The sequence below is a fragment of the Trachurus trachurus genome (assembly GCF_905171665.1).
Source record: "Trachurus trachurus genome assembly, chromosome: 24".
NCBI lineage: Eukaryota > Metazoa > Chordata > Actinopteri > Carangiformes > Carangidae > Trachurus > Trachurus trachurus.
This window is the reverse complement of record NC_139910.1, coordinates 10,123,708-10,147,474: the sequence shown is the minus strand read 5'-3', so window position 1 is coordinate 10,147,474 and position 23,767 is coordinate 10,123,708. Positions and strand designations below refer to the sequence as shown.

The 23,767-nt window shown below is 41.3% G+C and overlaps 1 protein-coding gene across 1 annotated transcript in view; it reads left to right on the top strand.

Moving 5' to 3' along the window:
• ryr3 (ryanodine receptor 3) overlaps window positions 1–23,767 on the top strand; it is a gene marked incomplete at its 5' end in the record, with an annotated part of 112,034 nt that overhangs the window by 71,896 nt on the left and 16,371 nt on the right. The window contains 37 exon segments of the mRNA XM_084001045.1: window positions 376–511; window positions 1,181–1,364; window positions 2,473–2,575; window positions 2,765–2,885; window positions 3,790–3,959; window positions 5,096–5,316; window positions 6,120–6,210; window positions 6,390–6,530; window positions 7,140–7,303; window positions 7,563–7,641; window positions 9,032–9,121; window positions 9,601–9,744; window positions 10,308–10,370; window positions 10,518–10,593; window positions 10,706–10,829; window positions 11,534–11,649; window positions 11,769–11,836; window positions 11,968–12,089; window positions 12,317–12,366; window positions 12,459–12,519; window positions 12,629–12,867; window positions 13,416–13,497; window positions 14,276–14,406; window positions 14,527–14,645; window positions 15,005–15,203; window positions 15,982–16,076; window positions 16,360–16,505; window positions 16,678–16,765; window positions 16,875–16,967; window positions 18,941–19,108; window positions 19,597–19,656; window positions 19,758–19,892; window positions 20,698–20,810; window positions 22,059–22,155; window positions 23,278–23,390; window positions 23,477–23,528; window positions 23,620–23,682. Of these exon segments, the coding sequence (XP_083857171.1) occupies window positions 376–511; window positions 1,181–1,364; window positions 2,473–2,575; window positions 2,765–2,885; window positions 3,790–3,959; window positions 5,096–5,316; window positions 6,120–6,210; window positions 6,390–6,530; window positions 7,140–7,303; window positions 7,563–7,641; window positions 9,032–9,121; window positions 9,601–9,744; window positions 10,308–10,370; window positions 10,518–10,593; window positions 10,706–10,829; window positions 11,534–11,649; window positions 11,769–11,836; window positions 11,968–12,089; window positions 12,317–12,366; window positions 12,459–12,519; window positions 12,629–12,867; window positions 13,416–13,497; window positions 14,276–14,406; window positions 14,527–14,645; window positions 15,005–15,203; window positions 15,982–16,076; window positions 16,360–16,505; window positions 16,678–16,765; window positions 16,875–16,967; window positions 18,941–19,108; window positions 19,597–19,656; window positions 19,758–19,892; window positions 20,698–20,810; window positions 22,059–22,155; window positions 23,278–23,390; window positions 23,477–23,528; window positions 23,620–23,682 (4,317 nt within the window).

Genomic DNA, 23,767 nt, shown 5'->3' with positions numbered 1-23,767 from the left:
GAGGAGAGAAGAGTCCATTTGGTTTTATGGATAATGAGTTCACTCACTGCCACAGCCTTCTAGTCAAAAAAGCAGATGCACCTACTCAGGGAAAGATGAAATTGGTCTCGATGATATTCTTACAGTCTTTTCCATGGTACAGTTTTCACATTATATTGAGCAAGCCTATATTCTGTCATATTAGAGTGATGTGAATAGCAAAAATAATGAGCAGATCCCTTTGCATTATTGAAAACAGAGTTAATTCCTTGTGACTAATGGTGGGGAAAAGAAGTCAGTCAGAGATGGAGGCCTCATGTCACCCAAAGAGACTAGTGTGTCCAAGATGACACCAAAGAGTGAAACTAAGTTCTGTGTGTGTGTGTGTGTGTGTAGGTGGTGACATACCTGGCAGGTTGCGGTCTGCAGAGCTGTGCCATACTGGTTGCTAAGGGTTACCCAGACCTCGGCTGGAACCCCATTGAGGGAGAGCGTTACCTTTCCTTCCTGAGGTTTGCTGTGTTCTGCAACGGTAAGCTGACTCTAATACTGGATGTGTGGATGACATACAGATAATACACAATGCCTGTAGACTTTTTGTTCATCTAGAGTTATATGCTGCTAAGTTGGTCTGTTATTTGTTTGTATCACATGCTTGTCTAGATATTCCTGACAACAAACATAAATACTCATGGTGTGAAATGTAGCAGAACAGCAATACAGATGAGTCAAAGGAAACTAAAAGTTAATGTGAAAACAAGTTTCAAATAAGATCTTTTAATTGGAGTATGAGGCAGAGGATGCATTAAAACACATTCTAACAATGGCGTACACATTATCTACATGAATGTGTTTTATGATGTGTTGGATGTTGTGTGATGTGACTGACATGGCTATTAAAGTTACAGGTAGAAAAATCTCATAACAGTTGGAGGAAATCCCAGTATCTGTCTGTAAACTTTAGTGGTCTTCTTTTCCCAGCAGCTGACAACTGTGCCCAGTTGTGATGACTAGAAAGTGCCCAGGTGGAAATGTTAGCTGGCTCTGCTTGAATAAAAATATATAGATCTTTTTGCAAAGAGCTGGACATGATGTCCAGGGTTTCTGCCTTGAAGCTCACTCCGACCTGTCCTTTTATGGATTATTTAATCACTGCTTTTATAAATGCCTTTCCCTTTTGCCTGCTGTACTTGTAAACCAGGGGAGAGCGTGGAGGAAAATGCCAATGTGGTGGTGAAGCTGCTGATCAGGCGCCCAGAGTGCTTTGGCCCCGCCCTGAGGGGAGAGGGAGGCCAGGGTCTGCTGGTTGCCATGAAGGAGGCCATCAAGATATCTGAGGATCCCGCCCTAGACCTGCCAAAGACCACAGTTGGAGTTACTACAGCGTAGGAAACCACTACAGTTTCTAATGTATCTTTGTTCTATCTCTGGCTAAGTTAAAAAAAATGCCTCTGAATCAGCATTTTAGATCATTAAGAAACACTAAAAACCCACTGAGTGTCTGGAAAGCTGAGCACTGATAAAGTCTCTAATGATCTCTGTCTTTGTGTTAGTTGTTACATTTAATGAGATTTCACAGTGTGTTTCTAAGCACTGTTAAACCAGCAATATTCATAGTTAGTAAAGTCTTTAATATAGCCACATCTGTATGCAGCTCGATTCACATCACTGGGATGAGATGAAAGTTTAATACTTTGTCTAAGCTCGTACAAAGTTAGTGGAAAGAACCGGGGGTTATTGCTCAGTTTGGATGCAGAGTTTGGCTGAGTTGCTTTGCAAAACAGTCATTGATCACATGTAAAAACATGTTTGCCATTATGTAATTAAAAAAAACCTTCATAATTTATCATCCTAAGATAATGCCAAGGCGGCGTACATTTTTTCATGTATTTCTGATGCAAACGATGTTTTAGGGATCTGCCGAATCCCCTCTCATAAAAAATTAATGCTAATTTTTAGAAAAATCCATAAAAAAAATGGGAAAGAAAATGTAAAATTAATCCATCCATTTGCATAAGTCTTGTATATTGAATTTGAAACATTTTAATTGCATGTAAGGCACAAGTTTAACTTAAACATGTCATACAGAGGTAGTTGTAGTAGTAGGGAGTGCAGCAGCCTTGGCATCGATCGACGCTGTGGCCAGTTTGTGGAAAGTGCTGGTGTCTTACTGCGGTCATTAGTATGCACAGGCTGTGATTCACTGGCTGCATTTTAAAGGAGGAATGTTGTTATTGCCTGAAGTGAGAAGAGAAGTTGGGAGGCCGGGCAAAATCAATATGTGTATCATGGCGACCTGTAAGGAGATCATGTATTCTCCCAAAAAACATTGTTAAAGATTCACAGAAAATTTCCCAATTTTTTTATTTTTAAATTGCTTCTTAAAATCTGCATTGCAGTCCCAGATTTCTTCAATTATCTGTAAGTTTTGCAAGATTCAAGAGCTTTTACCAGGATGACAGGATGATGAATGTTTATGTCTGTGTGTCTCAGGTCTAGTGAGGAAGAAGGAGAAGTCATCCACATGGGCAACGCCATCATGTCCTTCTACTCGGCTCTCATTGATCTGCTGGGACGCTGTGCTCCAGAGATGCATGTGAGGCCCTAGTGGACTGCAACCTACAAATATGCACATGGACCGTTTCAGTAGATGAATATCAGATTAAAAATCCTTTAAAAAAATTATTATGTATATATTTTTTGCAGCTGTATTGAAAACACGCGTCTTTTCAATTCCGTGAATGAAACTATATGTTGAATATCTCTCTGTTTCCATTTATTACAGCTTATCAATGCGGGTAAAGGTGAGGCGCTGCGTATCAGAGCCATCCTCCGCTCTCTGGTTCCTACTACAGACCTGGTGGGCGTCATCAGCATCCCCCTCAAAATGCCCACGGTTAACAAAGGTACGGTCTTGTGGGTGCTGCTGTACCTGAAGTCATGCATGCAGAACTTCATATAGCAGTGAGACAGAAAATCTTCCACCTGAGACAGAAATACAGTGTTTGGTTTGTATTCAAATCTGAAGTTGTGCTCAAACACAGTTTTTCAACAACTGAATTTAAGTTGAATGCACAAACACAAGCCACAGTTTGTCAGAAACAAATGTTCTGTACTCTCTGCTGAACCAACATGCCGCAGTCTGTCTGCGACACCTCCAGATCAAAGCAGTTAAAACAATTCAATATCTAGATGTTCGCTCTGCCAGATGGCTGAATGTCATTTTATTATCTTTTATTATATTCAATTTAAATAAGTGCCGTACCAGTCATTCAGAAGCGCACATCTTTTCCTGTCTCTGTTTTTACTATGGGAGAGAAAATCATGCCTATAAGCTGTTTCTGTCATGGATCCACTTTGTGCTTTGTTCTAAATGTGTTTGTATTTATCATAAAAAAAAAACCTCTGCAGCAATCACACTGGAAAATAACCTTTGTATTCAATTTTCTCTGTCACAGTTTCTAATGAAAAGCAATCTGTGTCTTGAATGAGGTCGTTAGGTTTTGCTTTTGTCAATATCACTTTAAACTCTTACTTTAAATTCACTCTTTTGCATCTTTTGGTCATAAACTGTATATTATTGGATTCTGTATTTCTTGTTAGTTCATCTCTCTTGTTTTCCTTTGTTCCATTTTCATCTATTTTCTCATCCATTTTTGTCAAACCAAATCCTTTTAATGTCCTGTAATAACCTTAAATAACATTTGGTTAATTTCCATTTAATCATATCCTAGTCTTATTATTCCAAAGAGTACATTTCGATCGCAACACCACAAACCTTTTTCTCTCTAAACTGTGTTTAACCTTCAGATGGCACAGTGACAGAGCCCGACATGTCGGCCAGTTTCTGTCCGGACCACAAGGCCCCCATGGTGCTCTTCCTGGACCGAGTGTACGGCATCGAGGACCAGAGCTTCCTGCTCCAGATGTTGGAGGTTGGCTTCTTGCCTGACCTCCGAGCCTCAGCGTCCCTGGATACGGTGAGTCCTAAATAACTCTCTCCACATTTCCCTAACCAGCCTTTACCTTCAGACTCCTGCTACCAAAATACTTTTTAGCCTTTAATTGCACAGATTCAAAGTTCTGGCTTACAGCTAGTGTTAAATCTTTTTTTGGTCACTAAGTAAGAGCACACAGTGAAGTTTAGGTTTCCAGTTTGCTGATTAGAAGAGTGACAGAAGCAGATAATCTCAGTAAACATGAACACTGATTGCTCAGCACATCGAACTGAACAAAGCCACGTTGTGACAGGGTGAGAGCTGGCAGAAGCATTAACACAATTGTTGTTACAATCTTCAGCTTAGAAACGTTCAACACCTGCTCATCCTCATGAGCCTGAGTAATACGATCAGCAGCATTCAGTTGTCATGTTTGACTTGTGCTTAGGGATGTTATAATCCCTGTACTGTAGCAGCTTCAGAACCACTGAGAATAATTCACCTTTTTCTGCATGCATGCACGTAAAACAACACTGCACTGGTTTAAAACTGGATTATCTTTGACGTCATGTAAAACCTCTAATGAGTTTCACAGCCGGTCATGGTGATAAATGTGTTGTGGACACATTGGATTTGTTTGTATTATTCATAAGCATATGGACAACACTGTTCATAACCAGCCATCATTATGTTCAGCGCATTTATTCTACCTGTACCTTTGTGTTAACATATTCCATATTTGAAAATCATTTTACAGTGAAATGAAAATGCTAAATGTTGTCTGTGATTAGTTTTTGCTTTTTTAAACTAAAGCTAAACCTGAATCAGACAGTACGGGCATATGAATGATGTTCAAGTCTGTTGCTGTTATCAGTCTTTGTTTCTGTTAGAGGTTGTGTAGCTATTACAGCTTGTTCTGCATGCATAAAGTGAACTGAACGATTACCTGCGTCACATAGACACAAATTTGATTTACATCTAAGATCATACAGAAATGTTTTTTAAAAGCTTATTTCAGTTCAGTACCCTTTTCAAAGATTTCCCCAAAGTTACATCAGAGAAAATTGATTCAGTATTTCTTTTTGCTGTAGCCAGAGGCCTTTATTCACTCCAGCTTTCATTTAACTTCGACATGTGGAGACTTTACGGTGCCTCATGTATTATTCTCCGTCCCACAGGAGGTGTTGAGCACCACTGAGACGGCGTTGGCCATGAACAGGTACATCGGCTCAGCCCTGCTGCCTCAGCTGACCCGCTGCGCCCATCTCTTCGCCAGCACAGAGCATTACGCGCAGCTGGTCGACTCCACGCTGCAGACCATCTACCGGCTGTCCAAAGGCCGCTCGCTCACCAAAGCCCAGAGGGACGCCATTGAGGAATGTCTGCTCGCTATCTGCAAGTAAGGGGCCTGTCGAGCTTTGTCCGGACTCAGCTGAGTGAAAACGTTTGAGGGGAAGCTGGAGATTTACGGAGGCTGCACCCGGTTTTTCTGACTCAGGCTTATTGAATAGCCGATTGTTCCACTTTGCAAGAGCATGTACAGTAGCAAATCACAAACCACAGGAAACAAGGAGTTCAAGTTCACTTGTTTAAGATCAATATCACTTACAGGCTGAATTAATTAAGCGTTGTCCACTTTTAGACTCAAATCGACTGCTTTAATGTTTTTATCTTCATTACATTTACACAGTGAAAGCATATGAGACTTTGATTCATTTATTTTATCCCAATACGTCCAGTCCATATGTTTTATATTGATATTTATTGTGTAAGATGTGCACTTGGCAACGAGGAGTCACACTGAGCAATTACTGTACCATATCGTGAGTTCAGCTCTAAATGTGCCAAATTAGGCTCCAGCAACATTATTCCACATTTAAGGATTTTAACCACGTAACATTGAGCTGCCATTTTGGATGTCTGTGACTGAGTTTGACCTCAGTTGATCCTGAATCCTGCAGGTTGTGTCTGCTTTAAACTCTGGGTACCAACTTCTCTTTTATACGGTGGAACATGATGCTTTTCAACTTTTACAAAATTCTTCACTACGAGACATTTTGTCTCCATGTCTGCAGTTGAATGTGCAGTTATTTTAATTAACCCATAATCTCAATGTGTTACCTGTTGTTTATGATATTCACACACAGTATCTAATGCTGTATTCTTCTGTTGAGGTAATATAACTGTTCAACTCTTCTACAGGCATCTGCGTCCCTCCATGATGCAGCAGCTTCTCAGACGGCTGGTGTTCGACGTTCCCATGCTCACTGAATACTGCAAGATACCTCTCCGGGTGAGACACTAAACACAGTTTCTTGTCACTCATGTTTGAGTTATGAGTTGAAAAAGTTATGAGATAATTATAACACATCGCAGAATCATCTTGTAATTTATTATCCATTTATCTTCCTAGATAATTAAACACATTTTAACCCACATATTTATGTTTTGTCTTGTGCCTCTGATCTCTAGCTGCTGACCAACCACTATGAGCAGAACTGGAAGTACTATTGCCTGCCATCTGGTATGGGCAGCTTTGGTACAGCCTCCGAGGAGGAGCTGCTTCTCACTAAGAAACTGTTCTGGGGAATCTTCGACTCCCTGTCTCAGAAGGTAAAACCAGACGCTACTGTGTGTTTTTCACAAATATTTATGAAGATAAGTCAACAGTACTGTACGCACACAAGCCAAGAATTTTGTTGTCATTTTGGAAAGCTGTTGCACCTCTTTGTATTATCTTCCTCTTGGTCTCTGTGAATATATTTGAAGTGCCAGGAGTACGAGGCAATATTTTCCTTATATCCCCCTCTGTTGCATAACACAACATTTAGTAGTCTAGTAGCTCTAACTCTCATTAAGATTTGCTCTGTTTGCTGCTGGGTTTTTTTCTTAAAATCTCAAGTTTTCAACACTTGAGTCTGGCTCTCCTGAGAGAAAAGTTCTCAGTAGTCAGAGGTAGTGAAGTGAAAGCTCAATGAAGTGCTTGTGAGCAGTGCAGCTGAGGCGAAGCCAAAACAGATGAATCATTTATCAGTCTGTGACAGGCCGTCGCTCGGTGCAGGCCATTCCAGCTTTCTGTCTTTCATTTTCCCTCCTTTGCCTTCTCTTTCCTCCGCTGTGCTCTGCTCAGTCTATCCGGCGTCTAATAATCTAAACAGACGTGTCCTCGAAGATGTGAGGAAATATTAACCCTCTTTTTGCTGCGTCTTGTCTGTCGTATAGAAGTATGATTCTGAACTATTCAAAATGGCCAACGCGTGCCTGTGTGCCATCGCTGGAGCCCTGCCTCCTGACTTTGTGGATGCCACTCCTGGGGCAACACTGGAGAAACAGGCCTCAATGGATGCACAGGGTAACTTTGACCCCAACCCCATCAACACTGCCAAGTGAGTGGTCTGAAAATGCACTGACTTTCTTAAGAGTCAAGGAGATTTAAGACACGATGTTGCATTCAATCAATCCTCTGAAACCTGAATGTACGAGCTTGCCAGGATTAACTTTAAAAAAAAACCCAAAACAAAACATCAATTTAATTAAATTCTGTGTGTGTTTTACGAGAATGTTTTGTCTGGAAGTCAAAATCATGCTTTTACCTGATGAAGTAAAAGTGACAGTAAATATTTGAACGTCGTCTCCACTCTCCAGTATCTCCCTTCCTGAAAAACTTGAGTACATTGCCAACAAATATGCAGAGCATTCCCATGACAAGTGGTCCTCAGACAAGGTCAGTCCCGCTGTGATGTTTACGTCTTCCTCACTTATGCTAACATTGATGATGTATTAAATATTTTCCCATATTCATAGGTTGCAGTGACGTCACGTCGAAGGGACCGCCGCCATATTTGTGTCCGATTTGACAGGTCTCCATATATGACAGCATGCAAACCGCAGGATGGAAATGACAGTTTCTTGACAAAATGACAGGGTTTCATACATCCTGTCTGGGTTTATATCTCTATAACAACAGACTAACTCTACATTATCCCACTTATTACACAGTTTATTAATTAATTAATTAATTTGAGACGTAATGTTGATCAAAGTCCTTAGTCCGGTCACTTCTCCGCTGTTTGCTCCTCACCCTCCTCCCAGTCGACTCGTGTGTAGTTGTTTTCAACGAGCTTTTGATAATCAATCAGTAGATTGATGAATTATCATGTAAATGTTACGATGTGCGCATTTATGTAGTCCTGTCTGTCATAAGAGATTACGATACGGGACACGTTTGTGTCACGGACTCGCGGTGGCACAGACACAGCTGGTCACAGCTGTGACACTGCGCTGGCCCGTCCGCTCTGTCCGTCCGCTCTGATCGCAGGTTTGGTTCCAGCAGCGGTGAGGGAGGCAGAGAGCCTCCACTCTCCCTCTAACAAGCTACAAGTCATTTCTCTAACATCATAATTAGTCTGAAGCTGGTAAAAATGAAACACAAGGTAAAAATCCTTGATAGTTCTTCTGCCCTGCTCCGCTGATCAGAGCGGCGTCCCTAGCAACGGCCCGTTTTACTTAGCAACGGTCTGTTATACAGAAATAAAAGACCCTAAATGCAGAATCAGTGAGTAATTAATAAGAAAGTAATCAAAATGCAGAATTCAATATATCCGTGTTATAAAAAAAAAAGTGAATCCCCTCTTTTTGTGAGACTTGTCACAGCCCATGCTGCCACTGATAGACTGCCTGCAGTCAACTATTTATTCCGCCTATAACTTTACGTCTTTTGGGATGGAATAAAACTGCAGTCCGGGGTTTTTTTGGCGACTGCTATCACAGCCAACAGCACAATATAATCCTGGCATCTTTCAAATAACATCAATTTTCGGACTCTTGCTGATTTCCTCCAACTAGCCTACTCCACTTGTTCTGGTAACGTGACGCTGTGATCTGTGCCCAGATTGCCCTGATTCGGACACAAATATGGCAGCGCAGAAACACAGTGACGTCATGTGAATCTAATGAATACAGCAGATACAGGTGGAAGAAATAATAACTTGTGTGTGAGATGATAACTTGTAATGGTAGTCCACCTTACTCACAGTATATTTGTATTTCTGCCAGTGATTTTCAATATCTGAAATGCATCCTGCTACATGACATGTGACTGACTTGTGCTGCAGGTGTCAGCAGGATGGAAACATGGAGACAGTGTGGATGAGCAGGCTAAATCCCATCCACTGCTGAAACCTTACAAAGCTCTGAGTGAGAAGGTACATGCACACACACATGTACACACACTGCTGCTGCTAGTATAAGCTGTTTTCATCTTTTTATATACAGGAAATACACAGACAAACCTTTCAAGTGGATGAAAGCTGTAGCTATTTAAGAACTTGCCTCAGTGGCAGCGGCAGAAATAATGATGTTGACTGCACCAATAGGCAGAGCCAGGGTGCCACAAATCTTTTTTAGACAAAAAAACAAGAAGGAAACTGGTCAGAAATGAATATCCATGTTTCAATTGACCTTCTTAAATCTAATGGAGTGACTTTTTATTGATTCCCCTAAACCAAGCTAAATTGAGTCTTGTGACTTGGAATTGAAATAAAACTTGAAAAAGGGGAAATGACTTAGACATGAACATCCTTTAGTTTAGAGAATGTCTGAAAGTCTTCCAGGCCAAATGTGTGTTTTTCTGTCCTTTCAAGCAAAAAACAAGACAAAAAACGTTTGTGTGTTGGCTGTGCAGGAACGAGAAACATACCGCTGGCCAGTGAGGGAGTCGCTGAAGAGCATGTTAGCTATGGGCTGGAACATTGAGAGGACCAAGGAGGGAGAAGCCATGTTCCAACAGCGAGAGAGCGAAAAACAGCGAAAGATCTCTGAGTCTCAGGTAACGCCCTCATTCATGATCCACTTGATGTAATAATATTGTTGTCACATGTTTTTCTTTTTAATACTTCTTTTACCAGTTATTTAACTGACACAGTTCACAAGATGTAGATCATTTATAATGGGACGCCATTAAAGAAACAAATGGCAGGACCACTCCTTTCCTTGTAAAAGTAATACCATACACACAAAGCAGCAGAGCTAATAGCTTGAATCAATAATGGCATCTCAAACAACTTCCAGCTTAATTCATCACATAAATGTATTTTTTCTGTAAATTTGGGACTAGTAGGAAGTAGCTGCTGCAGTTTTAACTCAGTAATGACACAGCTGAGTGTTTTTACAGCTGGAAGGTCAGACAGTCTGTGGCTGTCTGTGTCCAGCTCTGCTATCATTTGTCTTGAAGTTTTTTGTTCAGCTCTGAAAAACACAATTTTCCGTGTATTTCTGACCAAAGACATATTTCTTTTTTTTCTCTTATCATAGATCAACTTTACTTTACAGTGTGTGTGTGTTTTGTTATTTAATGTTTTGAGATATGTTCTACTCTGATTGACTTTGTAGGTTAATGGATTCAGTCCTGCTCCGATGGACCTGCATAATGTCACTTTATCTAAAGAGTTACAGGTTGGTTTTTGTATTTGTCTCTTGGTACAGTAAATGTTGTCAGTCAGTATCGTACAATAGGAGCTACAGTTTCATTGTCTGAAACAGAAAGACAGAATTAAAAATGTTCAAAGTGGCTGGCACACACTCATCCTGGTGTTTCTGCAGGGCATGGTGGAAGTGGTGGCAGAAAATTACCACAACATCTGGGCCAAGAAGAAGAAAGCTGAACTTAATAGCAAAGGTTTGGAAATGGACACACTGAGCATTTCACTTCAACCTGGAAGAGTGAATGTATATTATGACATTATTAATGTGAATATATATTTGTGTTTTACATTGATTTGACTCCCCAGGAGGAGGGAGCCACCCACTGCTGGTGCCCTATGATACCCTGACGGCTAAGGAGAAGTACAGAGACAGAGAAAAGGCCCAGGATCTGTTCAAGTTCCTGCAGATCAGTGGCTATGCTATCACAAGGTTTCTATTCACTTACCCATGTTGTTTATTGTAGAAATATGTAATAAAAATAATAATGTTGTGACAGCACAAAGTAGTTTTAAAGGGATAGTTCAACATTTTGGCAAATTGGCCCATTGCCATAATCCCTATAGTTTTAGCAGTAGGTTCATTACCTTTATTTGTCAAACTCATCAAATACACAATCCAACAACTTCAAAATGCTCTTGTGGACAAGTTGTGACCTGCACATTCACCACACTATGAGATAATAACAGAACGTTACGAGGCAGAGTTGTTTTAGAGGGAAATTCATGCAAAACCACTGATGCGCGTCAGTTTTTCGGCAAGCAGTCTCTGCATGTACCTCGAAAACAACTCTGTCTGGTAACGTTCTGTTATTATCTCATAGCGTGGTGAATTTGCAGATCACAACTTGTCCACCAGAGCGTTTTGGAGTTGTTGGATTGTGTATTTGATGAGTTTGATGAGGGAAACCAAGAAATCCCATCAGCCTCCGTAGCGTAGCTGTGAGCAGCTCGCGGTTCTGCTCCGCCCTTCTAGAAATAGCTTGCACCGACAAATAAAGGTAACAAACCTACTGCTATGACTATAGGGATTATGGCAATGGGCCAATTTGCCAAAATGTTGAACTATCCCTTTAAAATGGCACTTTAAAGCGGATGGATTGGATCACATGAAATGATCTTTTCTTTTCTTCTCAGAGGTCTGAAGGACATGGAGCAGGACTCGTCGTCGATGGAGAAGCGTTTTGCCTTCAAGTTCCTCAAGAGGCTGCTGAAATGTATCGACTCTGCCCAGGAGTTTATCGCTCACCTTGGTGAGTGTGTGACATTTTAAAAACGTCAGACGCACTAAGCACTAGAAGGACCTGCTGAACATTGATTAAATACTCTTCCGTGACACTGACCTTGCCACTCAACTTTGCCGTTAATCCAGAGGCCATGGCCACCAGCGGGAAGACGGACAAATCACCTCACGACCAGGAAATCAAGTTCTTTGCCAAGGTCTGTGGAAATCCACTAACGCTTCACACGTCTTGCAAATGAAGCAGCAAAAGTATTGACGCCTTCACTCTGCTGATGTTTCCTCGCCTGATCGCTGCATTTCCTCTCCCTCTCTCTCTCTCTCTCTGCAGGTGCTGCTTCCTCTCATAGATCAAACCTTTAAGAACCACTGTCTCTACTTCCTGTCCACACCCAGCCAGGCTTTCAGCAGCTGCGGATGTGCCTCCAACAAAGAGAAGGAGATGATCACCAGGTAACGTGCGGAAGCAATCCATAATATGGATCATGAGTTACTGTTCTTGTCCATTGTCATGTTCTTTTTAGCTGGTCAGAGAGTTTTCTTTTCTCTCACTGAAGTGCATAAAGAGTATTCCTATTTCATCAAAACCTTTTCTCTCTTTCGCTTTGCTTTTTTCAGCTCTCCTTTGTTCTCTCCAGAGCTTTATTTTCATTTCTTTTCTCACTGTCTGTCTTTTCCAGCCTGTTCTGTAAGCTGGCAGCTCTTGTCAGACACAGGATTTCTCTCTTTGGTAAGGTCGGCTCTGCCTCCGTCTGTGTGCTTGTGCGCCTCCTCGCTTTGAATCTCCTCGTATATAATCTACAGTAAATGTCTCTCTCACAGGCAGTGACTCAGCAGTGATGGTGAGCTGTCTGGACATCCTCACTCACACACTCGACACCAGGTGAGGAAAAGTTTAAAGTTTTAATTTCTGTTGTTTCCTGTGCAAAGAACAACACTAACGAAGTCTCTAACGGATTCTTTTTTACCTGTTTTTTAACTTTTATTCCCAGAACGGTGATGAAGTCTGGCGCTGAGCTGGTCAAAGCCGGGTTCAGGACTTTCTTTGAGAACGCAGCCGAGGACTTGGAGAAGCTGGTGGAGATGCTGAAGCTGGGGAAGTTCATGCAGTCGCGTGCTCAGATGAAGAGCGTCACTCAGAGCATCAACTATGTCACTGTGGCGCTGCTGCCCATCCTCACCGCCCTGTACGACCACATCAGGACATACGAGTTTGGAGTAGACCTGCTGTGTGAGTTTGTATTTACAGACACAGACACACACACACACACCATTTTCAAGCTTCTCATTTTCTAACAAACAGAGAAGAATACACAAGTTCATACATATTTAAAGTTTGTTAAGAGTAGTATTCCCAATTTTACCTCCCAAAAATTCAGCATCACATACAAAACCCTAATTCGTCCTCTCCTTCTTTTTCTCCTCTTTTCTGATTTGCATCTTAAGTGCACTTGTTGTTGCCTTTTTCGTTCCTCTTGTCTTTGCCTGTCTATTGTCTATGACTAGTTTGTCGGGATGCTTGTTATATTTATTTGTAAAACAGAGAATATGATTGTTTTATATATTAATTGGAAAATTACAAATAAAGTGTTTAAAAATTACATTTCATTCTGTCATGTCATGCTAATAAAAATTAAACGAAAAAAATAAATTAACAAAAGGTGACGTTTTGAATTAATGATTTGTTTTCCTCTTGTCATCGTTACATTTCCATAATAATCACATAATTTTGATTGAATAAAGGTGTAATGTGTTTTTTTGGGGGCGGGTTTGTTTCAGTGAATGACGTTCAGCTGTCCTGCTACCGAATCCTGACGTGTTTCTACTGTCTGGGAACAGGAAAGAACGTCTTTGTGGAGAGGTACGGTAGAGTTTCCTTCAACTTCACAGACTGTTGCTTCTCCACATGAGCGAAACAATGTTGTTGCTCGTTAAGTTTAAGAATCTCTGGTAATGATGGATAGGTGCTGTCATTTCCACGCTCTTTGAGTTTATTAGCATCAAAGAACTGTGAAATGGCAACACACAAACTACATTATGCCTGTCGCTGTTAATTACAATATGGCTGCTGAACTCTTTCATTAACTCATGTTGGTGACAAAAACACTCGGGGCTTGTCGGGTGATTTGTGGTGGCTCAACGCACTCTAGATAATAAAAAGTGTACAATGATGTGCATGCCAAATTTTATGAAACTGTATGTGTTACAAAACAAAGACAAGCGTTTTGTTTTTGGCCAAATTGGATAACGACTGTATATATTGTGTGTATACAGTGTGTGTGTGTCTGTGTGCGTATATTTTTGGAAATTCATTAGCAAAAAAAAGGATTTTATGGCCCAGGGGAGAGGACGCAACAGAAACACTGTGCTGTGAAATGGTTTTCATTAGAACTACAGTTCGGTGTGATTGTTCTCTAACTGGCTGTTACACAGCAATAAAACCTCCCAAAACTGTTATAAGAGAGAAATGTTTTCACCTTGTGCCGACTCAAGCTGTAAAAGTAACATGTGTACAGGTCTGACCACAGCCGGACAGCAGCATGACCCGAATATTTGCTTTCGAACATGTGTTTAAATGTTACAGCAAGGTATTATACATCTACATTATGTATACTGAATACATATTTATATATATCCAGGCATCTTCCTGCACTGGGTGAGAGCCTGTCGACCTTAGTGGCGGCCATGCCTGTAGCGTTCCTGGAGCCCCACCTGAACGCCCACAACCCACTCTCTGTCTTCAACACCAAGACCCCACGAGAGAGAGCCAGTGAGTTTCCAGCTGATCCTCCTTTATAGCTTGATTTCTTGTTATGTTGCTGTAAATATACTTCTAGTTTTTTTCTCGGAAATACTTTTCTCAGTCTGACTGATATTTGTTCTTCGCCAGTCCTCAGTATGCCGGACACCGTGGAGGAGATGTGTCCAGAGATGCCGAGTCTTGAAAAAGTCCTGAAAGACGTCAATGATGTCTCGGAGTCCGGTGCTCGCTACAGTGACATGCCACAGGTCTGAGGGGCAGTGGGGAAACTCGAATTTAAACAAATAGCTGGATGTCTGAGCTGTTTGAGTTGCTTTTCTGGGACTTTTAAATGTTTTCATTATTATTTGATATTAGAGGCATTATTTTAATGAAATGTAAAATACTTCATCAGGATATAATTTGCTTTTTTACAGTGAGTTTTGAGCTCATGCCATTTTTGTAATGCCTCAAATCCATCGTTACTTGGAGCTACGGTGCATATTTCTGGATTTATAACATCACCAGAACTTATGGTGCCAAAAATAACCCAGCGATCTCTTGTTTATTGCCTCCTCTGTGATTCATTCCTTTTATTTGTTTAACCCTGACTCCGTCTATCCTGCAGGTGATCGAGGTGATCCTTCCCATGCTGTGTAACTATCTGTCCTACTGGTGGGAGAAAGGTCCGGAGAACTCGCCCCCAGGTGCCCAGTGTTGCACCATGGTGACGTCCGAGCACCACAGCATCATCCTGGGAAATATCCTCAAGATGCTCAACAACAACCTGGGCATTGACGACGCTCCCTGGATGAAGAGGATTGCAGGTGACAGACTCGAGGCTGCTTTTTAAAAATGAATGTGAACTGAGCTTCTCACTGTTCAAATTGCAAGTCTGGTAAAAAACAACAACAACAAAAAAAAAGTCAGGGATTGTAATGAGTTCTTCAGGGATGTTGGGTTTTATCAGAGGATTTTACAAATTGATCAATTTTCAGGAGTATAGTTACATCTGCACTGCAGGAGGTGCTGTTCTTCTACGCAGAGGTAAAAACTATGCAGTTCATCCCATTTCTCTTTTTAAAATACATTAATAAACAAGTTAAGAGTCAATTTTAAGGTCAACAACAACACTTGAGTATGACATAAACCCCCTTTTAATGAGGGAACCCATGAGAGAAACTAATAATAACTGTAATACATTTACATATTTAGTGTCTATTCTTCAGTGGGAGTTCAAGGGAAGCCCAATAACATAATTGGCTGCTGAGGGAGAGCGTGGCCTGAGGCATGCTCTCCCTTTTTAAATACATATTTGGATAGTGTACAACAACAAAATTAGACACTGAGTCCTTATATTAAACTCTGGCAGAAAGTGTTGTATTCAGAAAGACTCGAGTGAAAAATGAAAAATTGATGAGTATAACTAAGTGATGACTGAAGATCGATAGTTGTGTGACAGTTGAAACCAGAGCCAATGACTTAGATGGACACAGGGGAAACTTGTGTCTGTGTTTTTCTAAGTCCAGGGTGGAAATCCTTCCAGTCACAGTCCAGATTTATTATTTAAAAAATGTGTCTTTTATTCATTGTCTCTGTCTCCAGTTTACTCTCAGCCAATCATCAGCAGGGCTGGAGGGGATCTGCTGAGAACCCACTTCCTGCCAACACTGGACAAACTAAAGAAGAAGACGGTGAAGGTGAGGTCTTAAAATATACTGTACATGTTATTACAGTTTTGACATTGTCTCTTCGCTTGCTCCATCAATATCTGCTGAACCTGTCCAGTGTATATACAGAGCTGTCAGTAGTCGGAGGAGCCAGGCTGGGAACACTTTGCTCGTAAAAAAATACCTTTGTTCCTCTTGTTGAAAGAGGGTGCAGTGATGGGATGATCTCCGAGGGATTGTAGGGATTGAAGGGGCGTTGAGACGAATTAATTGATTTCCAAACGTGAACTTTTGATGTTTCCCACGATTGCAGGTTGTAGCCGAGGAGGAGCTGCTGAAGGCCGACAGTAAAGGCGACAACCAGGAGGCGGAGCTGCTCATCCTGGATGAGTTTGCCGTGCTCTGCAGGGACCTCTACGCTTTCTACCCCATGCTCATCCGTTATGTGGATAACAACAGGTACGATGTGTGCACGCTCACTCTGCTGCTTTTTACCCTTGATATTAAGACGAGGGCTGCTTTTGAAGTGTGTATTGTCACATAGGATGTGAGTTTCTTTGTCCTCTCCGTCCTTTACAGCTGTAACATGACATACATCACTCAGTCTGTTTGTGTGTTTGCTCCGCTCCAGGTCCAGGTGGCTGAAGGAGCCTGACGCAGACTCCACTGAGCTTTTCAGGATGGTGGCTGAGATCTTTATCCTCTGGTGCAAGTCCCATGTTAGTTTAACACTTTATATCACATTATAGTCTCTTGGCGTGATGCTATTCGTCTTCAGGGTTTACTTGCTGATTCATCTTCTTTTTTTTCTTTGTCTTCTTCATGCAGAACTTCAAGCGTGAGGAGCAAAACTTTGTGGTTCAGAACGAGATTAACAATTTGGGCTTCCTGACTGGAGAATGCAAGACGAAGATGTCCAAGGTAAAGATAGGAGGATAATAGGAGGATAATACAGAACATGAGGTGTTATCGCACATAAATGAATCAACACCACATTCAAAACCATTGTGCTTCCTCAAATCCTCACCTCAGGACAATATGCCTTTTAATTTGCATCTTAAAATATCCCCTACTCACTCCTGTGTTAGTAACATTTGCTAAAAACTACAGTGACTAGCTCTTGAACAACATGAGTGAGGGTTTTTAAAAAGGAAAGTTCATATTTGTGAACCATTTTTAATCATTTACAACTTTAGAAGGGGGAGCCTTGGGCTTGAAGTACCACAAAAGCAGAAGAGTCCAGAAATATTTAGACCGACTGACTCACTGGTGGGTTTTTGGCGTTTTCAAGAGATTTGTTAAAAATAAAAAGGGCCAGCCTTGTCCTTGAAAAATATTAAAGAAATCACTGACATGAAAATGTCATTGAGGAATTTTGTCACTTCAGTTTTACTATGTAACTAAAAGGATAAATTTCGATAAATCTTTTCTAAGCTCAAACTTCTTATGGATCAGATATTGAGCTCTATAAATCCAAAATGTCATTAAATTAAAAAAACAAACTGAACTGAGACCGTTAATATTTGATGTTATTGTACTCAGTAAAGGTGAATGACTCAGTGGCTTTCCAAGAAAAACGCTTTACCTCCAGAGACAAACCTCTTCACTCTGGATGAGATGTGTCAAGTTGTAATGAACCCGAGAGATAGAGCCGAGTACATCTCAGTCCTCTCTGGGTTTAATTTGAGCTTCTGTGCTGTTCTTCTCGTCACTTTGTCAGCACTTTAGAAAAGCACAATGTGAATTCTTCCGGAGGGGATCCCCAAGCGTGCTCTCCTCCTCATCCTACAGTATTTCAGAGACTCATACGTGGAATAAAAGGAGGAAAAAAATCCTCATAAGCACTTTTCCTGTGTTTTTAATCATTTCCCTGACAAGTGCTGATGAACAGTTTGAATATGCAGATGTGAGATGTTCAACAAATCATCTGTAGGACTTTACACCTCTTAAATTCGCCTCCACATCGAGGGTTTATGACATTTGACGTTTCATATAGATGTTTGTCATAGTAAAGTCAGGTCATATATCTGGATGTTGACAGTCCTCGGTCCAGCAGCCGCTCAACTAGCTGTCACTGTGCCGCCGTTGTTTATTAGCTTTGGCAGAGTCGGACAGCTTATTTATTCGCACTCTTGAGTTGTTTTGACATGATCGCTCACAGTGGAGAAAAACCTTCACGGCTCTTGATCTTTCAGTGGAAGCAACTGGGGTCTCTCCCTAGTATGTGATTGACTTTAATGTTAATGATGGGAATGTGAGAGACAGTTTTCTGACAGCATAGACAGACATAGACAATAGTGTCTATTGTGTTATTTTAAATACAAATATTAAATGCAAAGTGAGGAATAAATTCAATTGCCAAAGTGCTTGTTAGTAAAAAAACAAAACAAACAAAAGCAAATCTTAAAGGGATAGTTCAACATGTTGGCAAATTGGCCCATTGCCATAATCCCTATAGTCATAGCAGTAGATTTGTTACCTTTAATTGTCGGTGCAAGCTATTTTTAGAATGGCGGAGCAGAGCCGCAAGCTGCTCAGAGCTACGCTACGGAGGCTCATGGGATTTCTTGGTTTCCCTCATTAAATTCATCAAATACACAATCAACTACTCCAAAACGCTCTGGTGGACAAGTTGTGACCTGCACATTCACCACGCTATGAGATAATAACAGAACGTTACGAGACATAGTTGTTTTTGAGGCTCGCAGCTTGCAGCTCTGCTCTGCCGTTCTAAAAATAGCTTGCACCGACAAATAAAGGTAACAAACCTACTGCTAAAACTATAGGGATTATGGCAATGGGCTAATTTGCCAAAATATTGAACTATCCCTTTAAATAGGCATTCATTAATAATATGATACAGCAGAATAAACCTTTACTGTCTCTCTCTGTAGTCAGGTGGGGACCAGGAGAGGAAACACAAGCGTCGCCGTGGTGAATACTACTCCGTCCAAACCTCTCTGATTGTTGCGGCCTTGAAGAAGATGCTGCCCATCGGCCTCAACATGTGCACCCCGGGCGACCAGGAGCTCATCTCATTGGCCAAGATTCGCTACAGCCTGGTAAGATGATGAAATATAACCAGGTAGAGTAAGTTCCTATTGTTCTGTCTTAGTATTTAATTAGATGTTCAACCTCATCTCAAGTTATCCTAGGCCTTAAAATTTGATCACTGATTGATGATTTTAATGAAGTTGGAAATTGAGGCTCTAAAAAAGTAAATCACTGGAAGTTTGGTGCAACTTGAGCTAGAGCTAGAGGCCTCATGATGAAACTTTTGTAGCTGTGACTGCACTTTAACTGAACTATCTTCAGTCTGAGGCTTCCCCAGCAGTTTAACCACAAAGAGCAAAGTCTTTTGTACTATAGAAACCTCAGCTTCTGTCTTATTTTGATATTATATTAAAACGTAAAGTATTTCTAGAATGACAGATATTACAAAATAAAAATAACTATCCAAAAAATTCAAATTAAGTCTACTGTGATGACTGCTTTAGCATTTTAATGTACCATGTTATGGTGAATGAATGAACACTCTTCCCCTTCGTAGAAAGACACAGACGATGAGGTGAAGGAGCATCTGCGTCAGAATCTCCATCTCCAGGACAAGGTAAGATGATGCTCCGGTTTATTATAAATCCAGCACTGTTGGGTATAATTTATTGTGGTTACATTATTGATTTATTGATTGATTGTTACTGTGCTGTATAGTCTGATGACCCAGCCGTCCAGTGGCAGATGGACCTGTACAAGGACGTGGTGGTGAAGAGCGACCTGCCCACAGACTCAGAGCACACAGTGGTCCGTGTCCAGAGCATCTCCGCTGCTGTTTTCCATCTGGAGCAGGTAACACAGCACAACCTTCACTTTAGATCTCTCCTTTTTACAAAACATCTATAAATATATATATATATATATATATATATATATATATATATATATATATATATATATATATATATATATATATATATATATATATACAGTTAACAATAACGTTGTTTAATCCATGATCCACTTTCAGCTTCTCAAAAGTGAAGATATAATATTTTGTGGTTGACTTAATTTAGTTTAGTTTATTTCGGTCTTTGGTTTGCCACAACACCTCATTGCGCAATAGAAATTACAACTCAACATAAATACAGCAGCTAGACAAGGTCCAAGAAAAGAATCAAATCAACAAATAAATAAATTTGTCTTTTTTTTTAACATTTTCTGATCTAAACAACTAAATAAAAAAGTGTCTCAGAGATTCACGGCTACTAGCATTTGTTAGTTGCAGCCATGTATTTAGTATTTACTAGGGCTGTCAAACGATTAAAAAAATGTAATCGCGATTAATCGCATATTTTTCTTTTTTGCTTGAAATAACAGCAATATGAATGGAAAGCATAAGAAACATCCAGATCTTGATGTTTCTTATGCTTTCCATTCATGGTATTTAAAAATCAGCTGTCAGAGAGAGAGCAGCCTCGTTTGGTGATAAGAAGAACAAGTTCTCTAGTGTAGGAACATGAGGAGAAAAAACATATGAAGGTTTTCTGTAACATTATAAGACGGTGTTAACGCGTTAACTTTGACAGCCTTAGTATTTACACTTTTTAAAACATCTTTAGCATCTTTAATGTTGTGTTGTTCCCTCGGTCCTAAGGTGGAGCAGCCTCTGAGGAATAAGAAGTGCGTGTGGCAGAAGCTGCTGTCTAAACAGCGTAAACGTGCCGTGGTGGCTTGTTTCCGCATGGCTCCACTCTACAATCTGCCCAGGTGAGTCTTCTTCCTTCGCACCTGTATCACTCACAGAGAACTGATAAACAATGTCAATAATTAAAAAATATTGACATGATCTTTTTTTAAAACAACCCAGTTAAGACATTGCTTTGTCTCAATCTAACCGTACGTAACAAGCAGTCACCTAGTAGTCGTGGGACGGGGGCGTGGGGCATTTTCTTCTTGATTGTGTGCCCATGTAAACCCCTCATCACCTCCCTAATGACATTCTCTCCTCTGTGTTGTTTTTTTTTTTTTTTGCATAACACTACCTCATCCTCCCTCAGATACAAAATTAATAATTACTTCCTGAATGGCTATCGGGAGGTTTGGCTGGAAAGGGCGTTCAAAGCCTCCAGCTTTGACCGCCTGTTCTCCCTGCTGACGGTAAAGTGAAACTACGGGGCGAATGCTTCATCTGTTCAAACCCCCCCTCCCTCTTCCCCCCTCTCCATCCACCAGGCTGTGGACCGATCTCTGCCTAGCAACCAGTTGTTTCTGCACTGTTGATTCTGATTGGTCAGCTAGAATGAGCCCCCAAGAATTGATGGAAACAAACTTATTTTGGGGAAAAAAGTGGAAACACACTGCAAGCTGCAGGCGTCTTGTTTTCATTTTCAAGTGAACCCTGACAGAAGGAATGAAGAAAGGAGAGAAGAAGAAAGACAGAGAGAAATCTGATAAATATAATCTTGACTTTTACAAGTTGGCTAGATGGTTTACTTACAACATCATGTTTGGTTAAATATATATTTTTTAAAAGTTGTTTCATGTCATTTTGTTTCCTGCTATTATTAATGATGATATAAAGATTTGTTTTTGTTTTTTACCTGACATCTTTGTCAAGGAAAATATGTGACAGTTTGACAATTTACAAGAAAAAAAAAATACAAATTGTTTCCCAGATCTACTGACCTGTTTGAAAACTGTATACCCACCCACCCACCCAAAGTGTGCATGCTCCTCTAATGAATTTTTACAAACCCGATGATGGAAGTAACTGCAGTTTCCAAATGTGACCAGTCAGAAGAGCCAGTGGGTCCCCACATTGACCAATCACCACCCTGCCTGAACTGCACTTCCTGTAACCCCCTCCTCCTCCTCCTCCTCCTCCTGCTCCCTTACATCTATCCTTCCTGTCTCCTCCAAAAACTCACCAGAGCCCGCCCTAATGCCACTGTACCTCCCTCCCCACTCCCCCCTTCCATTCCTCCCCACCTCCCCTCACCTCCCCCCCCTCCCCAGGCATCGCGCTATCAACTTCTTCATCCCGGCCTATGAGAGACTTTGGATAGTGACAGAGGAGTACTCCTTTGAGGAGAAGCTAGTTCAGGATCTGGCAGTAAGTACTGGGCTCGCCTTGCCCTCGCCCTCGCCCCGCGTGCCCTGCGTTGGCACCCCTCTGCCGGTCCTGTCTGCCGAATGCTTCTTTAGCTCCGCGCCTGTCGAGCCTTGGGAGCGCGCCCGAGCGGGGACGTCGCCCAAAGCGCCCAGGGGCCCCCGCTGTAGGCGCGCGAAACCCTTCAAACAGAGATCCGTCAGGGGTCAAAGGCTGCATGACCAACTCAGGAGACACAGGGCCAGCTCCGGCGCTCGCAGCTCTAGAAAAGCAGGCTTTGCCTTTCTGACAGCAGTGGTAAGGAGGAGGGCCTTTCACTTACGTACAGTAGGAGACTGTCACTAGCTGTTTGGCTGTCAGATCTGGATCCAACCCATCAGTTGTCTTTTTTTCGCTGTACTCTGTAAGTGTTAAGTGTGAAGGTGACGTTACCGTGCGTTTTGTGGCCGTGACGTCAGTGGCATGCTCGCGTAGTCATGTGAAGACCACATTTCATATTAGATCTCTGTATTTATTAGATGTGCAGCAAATTTCATCGACACCCAAAACTAACTGTGCCATCGAATAAGGAGAGCCGTACTGTAGATACAGTGTCACAGTTTTCAGATTTATCTGTTCTCGATGGGAAGAAGGTTGTTTTTTTTATTGTTTTGTTCTGCTAATCTCTCAGTTTAGACTCTTGGAGATGTGTTTGTAGTCGTGATAGTCCCTCAGTGTGAGGCTCCTTCACTGTCAGGATCATTCTTCATGTTCAAGTCATATCACCAAATGGCTTCCTGCTTGCATCTGTTTGCTGTAACATGCATGTCTCGGAGAACCGGTTCCAACACTGTGCATCATCCGCTCTTTAACTTTCCTCAACTTGTCCTCTCTCCACGGATCATCAGGACATGCCAAAAAAAAAAAAAACATCATTTGCATGCCGGTGCTAGTTGAATGTTACTGACTCATTTCCGTGTGTTTTTTGACCAACGTGTGAATGGGCACAAACCAGTCAGTGAGTTTGTGAAGGTAAAGGAAAATGTTGAGGTTGTGTTGAAGAGGATGATGATGATGATGATGAAACGTGATCACATGGGCAGACTTGGGCAGAGGTAACTGATCACACCTGTGGGCTTCCTGCAGAAAACCCCCATGAAGATTGTGGAGGAGGAGGAAGAGGAGGTGGCTGAGATCCAGCCCGACCCTCTCCATCAACTCATCCTCCACTTCAGCCACAACGCTCTGACGGAGAGAAGGTGAGTCTGGCAGGTGTTTCTGTTGCAGAAATAAAAATGTTATTAAGTACACAAACAATAACGCTGTGTAACTTCACTTGTTTCAGTCACTTCGCAGAAGACCCTTTGTATATTGCATATGCAGACATGATGGCAAAGGTAATGGACTTTGAAAGGTCGTTCATTAATAAAATAAACCTGGTAAAACTCGAGAAACTTGAGTTTTGAATGTGGGTCTTTGTGTCTTCAGAGCTGTGCAGAGGATGATGAAGAAGAAGAGGAAGAGGAAGAAGGGAAAGAAAAGACATTTGAGGTACTGTGGTTCATTCACAGGCCCCAGTAAGAAGTTATTTATCAAAAATGTGCTTTTTTTCAATTATTTTGTGTGTCTGCGTGTT